This window comes from Mytilus californianus, unplaced genomic scaffold (genome assembly GCF_021869535.1).
Source record: "Mytilus californianus isolate M0D057914Y unplaced genomic scaffold, xbMytCali1.0.p SCAF_15, whole genome shotgun sequence".
Lineage (NCBI taxonomy): Eukaryota > Metazoa > Mollusca > Bivalvia > Mytilida > Mytilidae > Mytilus > Mytilus californianus.
The window spans coordinates 10675231-10689705 of NW_026262637.1; the positions used below are offsets into that span (position 1 = coordinate 10675231).

General features: G+C 32.7%; 1 protein-coding gene across 4 annotated transcripts in view; it reads right to left on the minus strand.

The window, feature by feature from the left end:
- Window positions 1-11482, minus strand: part of LOC127725376 (glucose dehydrogenase [FAD, quinone]-like) — an 86770-nt gene extending 75288 nt beyond the window's left edge. For all 4 annotated transcript variants that reach the window (XM_052232308.1, XM_052232306.1, XM_052232307.1 and 1 more), the window contains exons 1-3: window positions 11304-11482; window positions 9681-9889; window positions 4239-4428 (exon numbers count right to left, since the gene is read on the minus strand). In XM_052232308.1, coding sequence (XP_052088268.1) covers window positions 4239-4428; window positions 9681-9889; window positions 11304-11424 — 520 coding nt within the window. In that variant the 5' untranslated portion in view covers window positions 11425-11482. The remainder of the gene's footprint in view (window positions 1-4238; window positions 4429-9680; window positions 9890-11303) is intronic.
- Between the last annotated feature and the right edge of the window lie 2993 nt (window positions 11483-14475).

Below are 14475 nucleotides of genomic sequence, written 5' to 3' on the forward strand. Positions count from 1 at the left end.
TACTTTTGCTGTTAATCGCAGGCTCAACAAAAATGAGTAAAAAAATCAATAAAAATATTCCTCTCGATACTATCTTTTGATTGTAAGAAGCTTCTGTCCAAGTTTGGTATAAATCTAGGATAGTTTATGGATCTAATAAATGTTTTAAAAACTTTAACTGCATACTGTATGTTATGTTGACTGGAAGAAAAACTAAGTCCATTTATAAGTAAAATACGGATAAACAGGTACAAAATTTTGACAAAATTTCCTTCGAGATACAAGCTTTTGATCATAAGCAAGCTTCTGACCAAGTTTGGTACATATCCAGGATAGTTTAAGAAAGTTATTGAAATCTTAAAAACTTTAACCACAGAGTGAATGTATTGTTTCCTAGCAGAAAAACTAAGTCAATTTATAAGTAAAATACGGAAAAAATAGATTTTTTTTTACAAAATTTATTTCTGGATACTATCTTGTGATCATAAACAAGCTTCTGTCCAAGTTTGGTAGAAATCCAGGATAGTTTAAGAAATTTATTAAAACTTCAAAACTTCAAAAACTTTAACCACAGAGTGAATGTATTGTTTCCTAGCAGAAAAACGACGACGCCGACGACGGAATGTAGGATCGCTATGTCTCGCTTTTTCGACTAAAGTCGAAGGCTCGACAAAAAACTAGAGTTAGATAAAATATATCGACATGTCCACAGAAACACGGATAGATGTAGCAGAACAAGAAAAAAAACTAGATCCGTTTATTAAAAATTAAAAGATTTTTTTAAATACACCAACTGGGAACAATATGGCGATGTGTATTTTATTGTCAATTAACTCTAAATTATCAGATGCATTGTATTTCTCATAACATACCAACGTTGAGCGATTAATCGAACGGTAATAGAATATACGTAATACATGTACATAAAGTTTTAATACACAGGCGATGAACATTGAACATATTATGTACAATGAACATGAAACGATGTATGAAAAATGGGTGCGGGATGATAGAACTCAGAAAAAAATTTGGTTTCCACAGTTCGAATAAATTATGAAGCGTTGTGTAATTACGGAACCAATTTGAAATTCCTACCGAAAATAGGTTTCTTTTAAAGTGCTGAGTTTGTGGCATTTTTAACACGGCATTTCAGGTTTTATCTTCCCGGTGCGAATGGACAAGCTAGTGAAATTATGGTAACGAAATTATTCTGCCTGCAGTCTAAAAGGAACGTGTTACTTTTCAGCCCGGATACCCTCAGTCTTCCGAGGTAGAAGATTCTTTATCTGGCAGCCGAAAATTATTTCTATAATACGGCATGAGGCAAACATTCGTTTTCCCCATACAACAAATGCAATTAAAAAAATGAGATGACTTCAACTTAGACAATTACTTTATAATAAACTGTTATTGTATCTATGTTTAACGATTCGATAGATTGATAAATATATCAATGAATAATCAAAATACCTTAAAAAATGTTCAAAAATGATATTATATTTTGTAGTGAAAAGGTTTAATTCAACCCAAGAGTTGCAAGAAATGCTGTTATGCCAGCAACGTCGTTCTATAACGTTAAAAGGTTATAGTTCCCGCCAAAATTCAATAATAAAGATTATTTCCGTTTTAGCGGATTTAAAACATCGGTGACCCCCCTTTTTTATTTATGCTTTTAAAATCTTCCCTGAAGCTGCAACTTTTGCAGAAGTTTGAAGGGAAAAACATTAGTAGATTTTTTTTATTTCAAGAAAAATCTATTATAAATAGCAATTAAAAATGGCGGGAAATGTTCAAATGTCTTCAAAAATAAGGAAACCGAGACAAATAAATGTTCATAAGGTACAAGTTACATTTGACTGTTTTTGTTATTCCAGTTAAACATAGTTTTTCAATAAGTTTGTCTTTTTTTAACAATTTAGAGCGGTCTTTCTATATTTCGTTATAACGCGATTCTTTAAGGTTTGATGACGTCATATCTCGAAAACAACATCGGTGACCCCAATTTTTTTTTTCGCCTAAAATATCTTAATAAGTATGATCTGTCTACATGCAAAATTTCAATGAATTATTATTAGTAGTATAAATAGTGTGATTTCCCTTTAAGATCATTTCAAGATGTTCATTTTTGGTATCGTGTCGTGACTATTTGTATTATAAATTAATTACTGTTTTACAAATTAAAACAAATGAGTATTTCGTCATATAGATAGTGTATAAATACAATGGTTTAGATGATTATTAGTAAGAAGGTACATCTTATTATAAAGGATAAGAATGAAATATTTTCTAGTCGGTTTATACTTTGCCCGACCGGCTGATTTTTTTTTTTTTTTTTTATAACCAAAGTGTGGTATAATATCATTTATCTTTTTTTAAATTCAATTGTGACACCAAATTTCTTGCCCTCCTGCGAATGTGCAATCGTGACGTCATAAAAATAAGTGGTAACTTTACATAGAGAGAATGCATCTTTCAGACTTGTAATGAAAAAGAACGATGCCTAAACAGAAACATATTTCACAACCGAATTTCTCTTAAGTAAAACTTTTCTCCGGTCTCGACAAATTACTGAGTAACACGAACCCCACTAAAAACCAGTGCTGATCTCATGAGATGTTACGGAAGGGTAAGCAGATCCTGCTCAACATGTGACACCTGTTATGTTGATTATGTAAGAACAAATTTGGTGATGCACTCATTTGGTAATGTCACATTGGAGAGAAAGGACGGGATTATGGTTACGACAAATATGAAAATATCCGTGGTCATCTGGTAAACAGATATGCCATAACGGTCAACCAATACGTGTTGGCGTCCATAAAAAATATTTGACAACTTGGAACCCTTGGTAAAATGGCTTCTTTAAAAGCAGCAACTATATATCAAGGAAAGCATGAATGAAAATGAAAGCTCTGGTTTTACGTTTCAACAGGACGATATTTACACCAAAATGTTTTTAAACGACTGCCGTAGTCAAATTCTAGATGTAATTCAATATATGATGATGACTTATTTGCCTAAACTGTATCTTATAATACGGAAAAAACCCAGAAAAAGTGTATATCAATGACCCTGTCTTCAAGTATCAGATTGTGTTTCGGTCGCTGAACATTTATAAAGTGTTATTGTCATGTACAAGTAATGGTTGGCTACCACTGATGTGATATATTGACCTTTATATGCTGGTTTTACTGTGTTTTTCATATTTTAGATAATCATACTATGTTTGACTCATATATGATTTTTTTTTTTTTCATGAAATAATTGAAAAAGTTTATAAAACGATTATCAAAATATCCTTATGAAATATTACATATCATATAAAATCTGTAATTGCCGCCAATTTATTTTCTCATTTACAAAACTCTGTACAGTGTTTATCTTTTCCCTTGTATTTTGGTTCAGCATACACTCTTGTTTTATTGATAATTTTGAGAATAAATCAAGTACTCTTTTTGTCTAAATAAAAGTATCTTCCGTGAATAAATCAAGTACCTTTCATGTATATATCAAAGTATGTTCACGGGTTATGTTCTTCTCATATATTTTATGATGGTATAATACTAAACCCCTAACAGGAGGGATTGCGCCTGATATTCATATGATGAAGACATAATCTTTCATTCAGTTTAATTGAGGTCTGGAGCTGGCATGTCAGTTACTGCTAGTAGTCTGTTGTTATTTGTTATCATTGTCATTTGGTTTATTTTCTTTTGTTTCCTATTCTGACATCGGACTCGGACTTCTCTTGAACTGAGTTTTACTGTGCGTACTGTTGTACGTTTGTTTTTTCTACATTGGCTAGAGGTATAGGGGGAGGGTTGAGATCTCAGAAGACATGTTTTAGCCCGCCGCATTTTTGCGACTGTCCCAAGTCAGGAGCCTCTGGCCTTTGTTAGTCTTGTATCATTTTTAGTTTTAGTTTCTTGTGTATAATTTGGAGTTTAGTATGACGTCCATTATCACTGAACTAGTATACATATTTGTTTAGGGGCCAGCTGAAGGACGCCTCCGGGTGCGGGAGTTTCTCGCTGCATTGAAGACCCATTGGTGGCCTTCGGCTGTTGTCTGCTCTATGGTCGGGTTGTTGTCTCTTTGACACATTCCCCATTTCCATTCTCAATTTTATCAATATAAATTAGCCTTAATGCTGATCTCAGATGTGTTGTCTTTTTTTATGAATATATTTGTATCTAAAATTTTGTTATTGGTATGAAAATATTCCAAGTTAAATTAATCAAAAGTAACTTGATGCTTACCTGAATTGACAAGATCTTCAATTTTCATGTCTTCAATTTTTAGGAAGTAAGGAAGAACTTCTTCATAGCTCCATCCCATGACTCCCTCTTTTTCCCATTGATCAAAGTCATGTCGACTTCCTCTCACATAGATCATATGATTTATGCTACTCGAACCACCTAATACCCGACCGCGTGGCCAGTAACCCCTCTAAAGAATTGAAAATAGCTTTAGACGATAGTGAAAATGTTAAATGAAGTTTGTAGAATGTCAAGACTGGGCTGTTTATATCTAAAGTCAAAGTACTGACAATATCACAAACACAGGACCTGGTACTCTATGCAAAAGGTTCATTCGAGCATTCGGTTTGAGTGAAATATTGGTATGGTTCGAATAACTTTAGTGGTTCATAAAAAAGTAGATTAACGCAATAAAATATGCACACACAAATTGGAATGTAAAAGGTCAACAAAAATCATCTAAAGTCAACGTTTGTCTAAGGGAATTGTATCCTTATTACAATGTATTACAATGTATACTAGTAATTCATAAATTAGTATTTTTGCAATAACACAGTATCATTTAAATAACGCCATCGTCGAAGCACAGGCTAATGCACAAATACTATCTAATGGGACTTTTATTCGAACATCACACAATTGTTATGTCACTAATCACTTAATTCCACTTTGGAAGAATATAGATTGTTTTGTTTACAGTTTACATAATAAGAAATATATGTATATCTGCACGTAAAACATGTAAAATACAGATAAGAACTATTTAACATAATTCATCTCCCTCCGAAAAACAAAATCACTCACGCTAAAATTTTCAATCGTCCACATCAGAAAATTCACGGATACATGGACAACATCGAATTTTCATTAATAATTGGAAATTTTGTATGTAATATTCAAGTTAAAATGGGAAAAAAATCGTTTTAATACAATTATTTGGCTGCCTCTACATTATGACAGTGCCTTTTTAATGTGATTTTTTTCATATATATATTTGGACTTTTTTTATAATTCTTAATGTTGTTTCAGCAATTTCTGACAATTGTCCCAAATTGCAGTTCTTTATCATTATATGTTACTTGGTAAATGGTGCATGCTTTATGACAGTTTTTGTTAACACTTTTGTTCTGCAAACATTGCAGTAGCCTTATCATATCGTTTGAAGAAAATGGTGAAACTCAATTATGAACACTTTCAAATCTATTCCATGATGGATGCCTCACGATATCACAAATTGTTCAGTGCTTGTATTTTGCTTTAACTTTTAAACAAATTCATTAACATACTTACATTTTTTGAAAAGTAAATAAAAACATCAATATAAATAAGAAGATGTGGCATGAGTGCCAATGAGACAACTTTCCATCAAAGTCACAATGTGTAAAAAGTAAACAATTATAGGTCAAAGTACGGCCTTCAACACAAAGCCTTGGCTCACACCGAACAGCAAGCTATAAAGAGCTCCAAAATGACTAGTGTAAAACAATTCAAACAGGAAAACCAAAGGCCTAATCTTTATAAAATACGAGAAACGAGTAACACTTGTGAAACACGCCAACAAACGACAACTACTGAACAACAGGCTCCTTACTTAGGACAGGTACATACAAATGCAGCGAGTTTAACGTTTTAACAGGCGCCAACCTTCACCCTTACCTGAAACAGTAGTGTAACATTACAACATTACAACTATAAAAAGACACACTATAACATAACAATTAAAATGGCTTAACTTGATCAAAAAGACATATAAACAAAAACAAGTAAACATACACTGAACGAATAAGTTTGATCTTTTACTCAATATAAATAACATATTAATAAAAAAAAAAGATGTAGAACAATGTCAAAAAGACAACTTTAACCTGTGACAAAATTGCGTTAAATCAAGTAACGTACACAGGTAAATTTAAATAGAATAATTTTGTTGTTAGGAGTACGGAAACACAGTACGAGTACAGAAATGAAAATTTATCGTCCTAATTACTACTTATCAAAGGTGGTACATATTAAAAATAGTGAGACGAAATATAATATATAACATATAGATAAAGCAATTTCTAAATAGAAAATAAAAGTGGATGTGTATTTTAAATCCCCCCCCTCCCCCCCCCCCCCCCCCCCCCCCCCCTTCCAAAAAAAAAAGACTTTCGAAAATAATACAAATTTAGTTATGTTTATAATGACAAAATCAATGTTATTGCCAATATTCAAAGATCTTATTACAACATTAATAAGATAACCGTTACTATTAAGTTTGTTTAAAGGTTTGATGAGTTTACACGGATCACATAGTGATTTCCGCGCTTTGAGTACAATATTACCGTAAAATTTAGGATGTGAAAATACCGTTTTTAATAAGTTTTCTACAGGTACAGCCAAATTTCTTACCAAATCTTTGCATCTATGAAAGAATTTAAATGTTTTAAGTAATTTATAGTAACGAAAACCCTGACTTAATAATTTGACAGTGATGCAGTGATTACGTTCATTAATATCTTTGACATTACTACACACACGGGCATAACGAACGAATTGGGATATATATATATACCGTTTGATGGAGCCTAAGAAACATCGTCGACTAAAAAGGAAAATTTACAATAGGGATGAAAAATCGTCTCTTTTGTCGTAAATATTAGAATGGAGTTTTCCTTTAGAAATTGAAATGTCTAGAAAAGGACAACTACTGCTGTTTATGTTAGATTTATTTAAAGTAAGTTCCTTTTGGGTAAATTTCGGTAGTATATCTAGAGAACTCTGGATTATTTAACGAAAAGATATCATCAAGATAACGGTAGGTATTGTTGAATGTGTCAACCAAATGTAACAATGACGTGTCTTTACTGAGTTTGGCCATAAACTGTGATTTATAGCAATAAAGGAATACATCTGCTATCAAAGGGGCACAATTAGTGCCCATTGGAATACATACTACCTGTCGGTACACTTTAACGCCGAAGCGTTAATATATGTTGTCCAGGAGAAAATTTAAAGCTTCAACACTATCATCACATTTCTAATAAATGTATCTAGCATAATTTCCTATTCATTTTTTGAAAAAAAAACTATTAAGTACAGATACCTTTTACACGCCCAATTGACGTAAGTTCGAATATAGTATGGTTAGTTATGTAAGTGAAAATTACAAATTGATCTGGCTTTATTGGCGATTTGATTTTTTTGTACCTTAGCTCTGAAATTGTTTACTTAAATGTCCTTAGGCATTTTAGCATGGTTTACTTTTTGCGAGTGATAGGCTGATTTATTGAATGACTATGATATATTCCCCTTTTTCATTATGAGAACAAGTATTTATAGATGATGAAATCGCAGTTTTAGTCGTTAATTAAAAATTTTAAACCATTATACCTAGACTTATAATTTCTTCAGCGAGTTTATTGCAATGAAATGTTTTATTTTTTCAATCCCCTCTTACCCCCACTCACAACCTCTTCAAAAAAAATACTATTTATCAATTCACGAAAGAAAAAAGGAAGATTTTTTCAAAACTTAATTGTTCCATATACATATATATATAAAAACAAGTCTAAATTGAAAGCAACGTTCAAACCTATGATCGCGTTGGATAAAAACCGCAATTTTTATACGTGTGCATGCAAAACAAATTTCTTGTTAGAGGGGTCTAAATACAGCACAAACAACATTTTCCAAAAGACCAAAAAAAGTGAAAAAGTATATTTTAACAAAACGCATTTGACTAACAGGTTGAACAACAAATGTTCTTAAACCCTGCTGACTGCCATTGACGATTGCCAAATAAACGGATCACCGATGTAATAAATGGATCTTAATTTTAAATTTAATACTAAACAGAAAACAATAAACTTGTGGAAAAAATGATATACCACAAACAAAAGGTGCAAAGGTTTTTTGTACACCATATCCGGATTTCGACAAATAATCTTCAGTGATGTTAGGAATCGAAACGGTATTTGGAAAGCCCAACAATTTACCTCAATTTAGGATAGACTCTTGAATTGTGAGGAGTCAAAATATGATGAACGGATCATATAAACCCTAAGGCAAATATAATACAAGCCCAAACGAAGCATATATATATTCATTATTACTCTAAATATCAGCACAACAATGTTAAATCTGCAAATTTGAAGACGCAAATTTTTGTTCTTCCCTGGCCGGGATTCGAACTTATGCTATTGGGATATCGAGACAACACCTCTTGCACTGTGTCCATCGCTCTATACCACTCAGCCACCTGGACTGAACTAATAATTCCGTTTTCGGTGGCCTAGTGTTACCTTTCCTCGTCAGTAGAATCTAGAGTTGTAACACAGTACATGATATATTGGGCATGAAGATGGAATTGATTGCAGATTAGCTAAATATCTATCGTAAAGGATCGTAAGATGCAGTCACAGAAATAATTATTTTGATAAGTACGTCTAAACAAGTGACAATTCTACGACAGATCCATCCATTGGATCACCAGTGAAGGTGATACACTACTGAAAACACATATTATATTCATAATTACTCTAAATACCAGCACAGCAATGTTAAAGATGCAAATATCCTGAAGCAAATGTTTGTTCTTCCCTCGCGGGGATTCGAACTCATGCTATTGGATTATTGAGACAAAACCGCCTGCACTGTGTCCATCGCTCTAGACCACTTGGCCACCTGGACTAAACTAATAATTCAGTTTTCGGTGGAATATATATATTCTTTGTTCTTAATCAAAAAATGAAAACAACACGTTATAAATTTCATGCGTCAGAAGCGCTTTTCTGGATTTACCTTCATCAGGAACGCTCAAAGCCGAATATTTGAAAGTCAAGGATGAATAAAACCGAAACAGTTGAAGAGCTATAAAAATAACCAAATTCATCTAAGGCCAACTTTGCACGAGGGAGTTGAAACCTAAGTTTCTTCATAATTTCAAAATTTTTAAACGGACAATTTTAGAAAGGTTTGTTATAAATCATGTCAGTACCGAAGTACTGACTACTAAGATGATGATACCCTCGGGGACTGATAGTCCACCAGCAGAGGTATCGACCCAGTGATGTAAAAAATGAAAACAACAATTATAAATTGCATGCGTCCGAAGCGCTTTTCTGGATTTACCTTCATCAGGAATGCTCAAAGCCGAATATTTGAAAGTCAATGAATAATAAAAGAGGCGGGAAATACAAAGGAACACTCAAAACTCATAAATTAAAAAGAAACTGACAACGCCATGGCAAAAAAAGTAAAACCATAAAATGTCAAACACAACAGTCTACAAAACTCTAAATAGACAACTTAATACTAGGCAACACAAACCTCATCAAAATCCGGGTATATTCGTGACTGATAATGCAAAGAAATGGACAATATCAGCGAATTCTTTGGTAAATTTCAATAACGTATAGTCCGTTATCAATCATCGTTCTTTTCTACGAAAAAATGTTTAACCTGTTCTTTCATCGCTTTGAGTGCTGTCTGTTGTGGAGCTGTATAGAATGACCAATCAATATCTGTTTGCTGAAGGAGGGGTGTTGCTAGGGGAATAGGAATGTAATCGTGTTCTAATTCAGAACCTCCCGCTTCTACCAATAACACTGTTACATTTGTATCTTCTGATAATCTGTTAGCAATGACTGAACCGGCTGAACCTGCTCCGACTGTAAAACAATTTATATACAAATATAAGTGATTGATAATAAAAAGTATGAGATATTAATATCAATATGTTAGTTTAACGAAATTCAAATACAAGAAAGTGAAAAAAGAAATTACGATGTTCTCTCCATCTAGCTACCTTACTTTGAATCAAATAATGATGTCTCTCGTAGTTGTTGTTATTCTATAGTCAGCTTGCAGGTTAAATATTAATTTGGCAATTTAGAAGCATTGCAAATGAGAATATTTTCCAACATAGACTAAATTATTTATAAGTTATAAAATATAAGTCTCCGTATGGCCTTCGACAATGAGCAAAACCAATACCGCCTAGCAAGATCCGACATGACAATTGTAAAACAATTCAAACGAGAAAACTAACGGCCTTATTAAGGTACAACACAATAAACGAACAACAAACATGATATGAAGCAATAAACGACAACCAATAGATTACAGGCTCCTCATTTTGGACAGACACATACAGAATGTGGCGGGGTCAAACATGGTCCAGGTGCACAAACGTCCCCTTTACTTGGGACATTGGTGTAACAGCACAACAAAAGAGCAATTGAAATCAGTGAAAAAGGCTCCACTCAACAGATTGGCACAACTGCATATAATCCAACAAAAAGACTTAAGACACAAAATAATAATTTGAGAGTACTCGCAGATACTGAGAGCTAGTTCAGAGCCAATAACTATTATAAATCATGTATTCAAGACTAAAATATCAATCAGTTCACATCCAATGATTTTAGTGTAAAGACGTCATTAACTGTCAGACAAAACATGCTATTGTGCAATGCCAAAATTTAGGTATCTAAAGAATGTTGGACAGTAAATGTTCATAGATGTATAGCAATAATATTTAGTTATATTTACAGTGTTAAATTGATAACCTTTTAGAACAAGTTGAATTAAAGGATCAGTAAGTTTTAATGGACTTTTCCAGGCACACTTCTATTTTAGCGCTTTTGTATGCCTGAATGTTTAGTATTCCCCGTCGCCCTGAACATGAATCTTTAGTTTTCTTTTCTGTATTATGATGTAAATAAATGTTTTATTTGATATATATATCAATGACCATAAGAGAATCAATCTTCATTTCACACCTATCCTATTCAAACAGCGAAGACATATAATAGGTATACTTAATATACTTGCAATATCAACTAATCTGATCAATCGTAATAATTCCATATAACATGTACCTATAATGGACACGCATATTAGTTTGATAAAATAGAATGTTACCATCATATCAAGCTGGCATTTGTGTCCAAAACCATGGAATATCAAATGACAGATAAAATCTGTAATTTTAGTTTGTACACCAAGCTAATACATCACCCATGACGTTAGTCATACAAACATTCAAACAACAGAAGTTATTGACAATAGTAGACTTCTTACCAATTATATAATCATATGAAGAATTTAATTTCACGTGTAGAAAAATATCCGGATCTGTTCTCTGTCCAAATAATGCCGCTAATATTAAACCAAGACACAAAACTATTACTTTGGAAAGCATGATAAATTGCGGTTAGTGTCCTAATTCTTGTAAAACACACATATCAACACACACTAAAATGAGTGTATAAAATGTTTCAGTTGAATGCCTTTATCTTTTTAATTTGTAATCTTTACATGTCAACCGTGATTTATCACAATCTCTTCCAGTGTTGGTAAAATAACACTAGTTATGTGTGTTATGTAACGTGTATACGTTACTCTTTGATTTTAAAATTAATTATCTATTTGCACTCGCACGAAATGAAGATAAAAAGATGAAGTAAATAAGATTAAGTGGAAAATGTTTTGCAAAAACAATTCATTTGTTAATTAAATATTTTCCCGGTAAGCATTGATTATACACAAAGAAAAGAAATATGTCAAATATCGAGCATTTGTGACTTCTCATTTCAACTTTTGATTCGATTGCAAGAGTTGTCGTGCTCTTTTTAATGAACATCAGTTTTATATTGTTCAAAATTTTAATATGAAAAATTGGAAACAAGGATAAAGGGAAATTTGTATCTGTATCTGTTATAGCAAGTGGCTGTGATGTAAAGATAAGAAATGGCTCACACTGTCCTAATTAGGAGGCTCTAGTAAGTTATAATTTCAACTTTTATAGAATAAGAGTGTGACATATTGTGTCGACAATCTTCTGTATTTGAAGAGTTATTGTTGACCTCTCAAAACACTCAAACACGACGTTCTCGCTGTCGCTATATCTTGTAACGGATTTTAAATTGATAACAGAGTTTGAATATCCATATATGCATCACGCCTATGTTTACATTTGTCCTATGTAACCAATAAGCAATATTGATCTCGTCTATGATGCATTCGAAGAAGAATTCGATTCATGCAGACAAAGATGGACCGTAACAGGAATCTTCAAGAAATTCGACGAAATTTGGGAGAGCGGAACAGAACTTGTTGACTCCACTGAATTTTTGAACATCTTGAAATAAAAACAAGAGTTGTTGACGAAATAAAATGAAGACATTAGTCAGAATTTAAACCAAGAGGACATTGAAACAAAAATCGTAAACTCAGATGAGTATTCCTTTAATCAAGAAACAAACATTCGCCAAAAACCAAATTCATCACTTCACAAATATACAAATGCCACAAGGTTTACACACTCTAGGTCTGATGTTCCGCAATCAAATCCTCGTAATCCTCCAAGCACACAAAATCAGCTCTACAGACAGTTTTATTCAGATTTCCGATCATATTTTTAGTTGCCAGCGAGTACAACCCCTAACCTCAATCTACAAACTTTTAATTTTGATATTTTACAATGACAGTCCTATAGGGGCTCGTACGCAGCAGCTGTACATTCAAACCCAAACTCAGTAAAGTTCAGAGGTTCAACTTTTTAAGGTCATTGTTACGCGATGAAGGTTTCAAAACTGTATTAAGCTTTGGCCTCACAAACGCAAAATACAAAAGGACAGTTTCTTTGATGTATTGGCAAATTCACAAAACCACGTATTAGAACATTAGTGCATTACTCCAAATACTGTCACCAAAAAACACTTACAGAGTGTACAGAATTAGTATGAACATTTATTAACCTTTTTAGGTGTAACATCCCTTATTCCGGCCCGGTCAGAAAGCACATACCAGAAAGTACTACATATTTACCACAAAATAGTTCCTATGCATGGGTGTAACTTTCAAAATATGTAGAATATGTAGATAATTTTGATATCAAATGAAAGCTGAATTGATGTTTTTTGACGTATAATTTTGGATAATATAAAATTCGTTTGAAATTTAAAAAGGAGGGTACATTTTGCCTGTTTTGTCAGATCTGAATTACCTGTCTTTGTACATCCGAAGTTCCGGGAACCAGTTCTCTCTTATAAGCCATTAAAGGTATGTTAATTTTTTCAGTACAAGACAACAGATAAGATAAGATAAGATATTTTATTTCCAATTATGGGCCCCAAAGGGCATAAACATTACAACATCAATAATTTTTCATAATACAATACAAACAATAAGATAACAAACAAGCAGCCCAAAAAGAAAAACGAAAAATAGATAACATAAAGTGATGCTTTGAAATGCACTGAGTGTTTCTTTATTTGAACTTAAAACAAAAGAGCTGTAAAATTGAGGAATTTAACATAAAATGCAATGGGGCCATGAATTAGTGGTGTACTTTCTCTAATAAGCTATGTTGTTTCTTTAATATGGTGGGGTGCTATACGAAATTGTGCCCATTTTAAAGTCTATTTATACCTAATGCCCTTTTCAGAAGCATATGACATGAACTCAAATCAACACATTTTGTTGTAGCAAACTGTATGAAACATGTTTACTTACATTCACCTGTCAAATAATACGCAAGAATATTCCACCATTTCTTTTATGACTTGCCCAAAACCCTGATTTTGTCAGCTGTATCATATTCATTATACAGAACAAATAATCTTCTGCGTTTTCACCAGTTGGTTGGTCTTCACAAACATCTATCTGTTTCTAAAATGGCGTGAAAAGGTACGTCAATTGGGTAGGAGATTCATTCTATTCGTGTTTCACTTGTCAAACCTATGCTAAACAGTATCAATAGAAGCATATGCAGAACAAACATTTGGATATACAATGAATACCGTTTTTTTTTTCATTTAATGTTACAGAAGAACCAATTTTATTTGCTAATTGAATATTAAGCTGAATAAAATCATTTAAGACAGCAGAGAAGATAATTCTGTAATAATTGTTTATTACTCAGACTTAAATAAAGATTGAGCTGTTTATACTGTAAATTTATGATGTCTCTGGTCTGGTTAATGGGTCAGAGTTGTCCTACTTAATTAAACTATAAATTGTTGAAATTAGATAACATGTTATCACGTGAAAATACATTTCACTCATGACCAGTGCATGATTGGATTACATCTTTCTTATTGGTTATGATCTTGCTGGGTCAGCACGAGTTCACGTGTAAGTGCGTTGTGTTCACTTCCTTTTATCATCAGCCTTTGACGTGTTAACTTGTAATTCTTTTCAAACAATTTGTGAAAAATTCCAACCCGCATACCTCCCTTAATTTTATCTT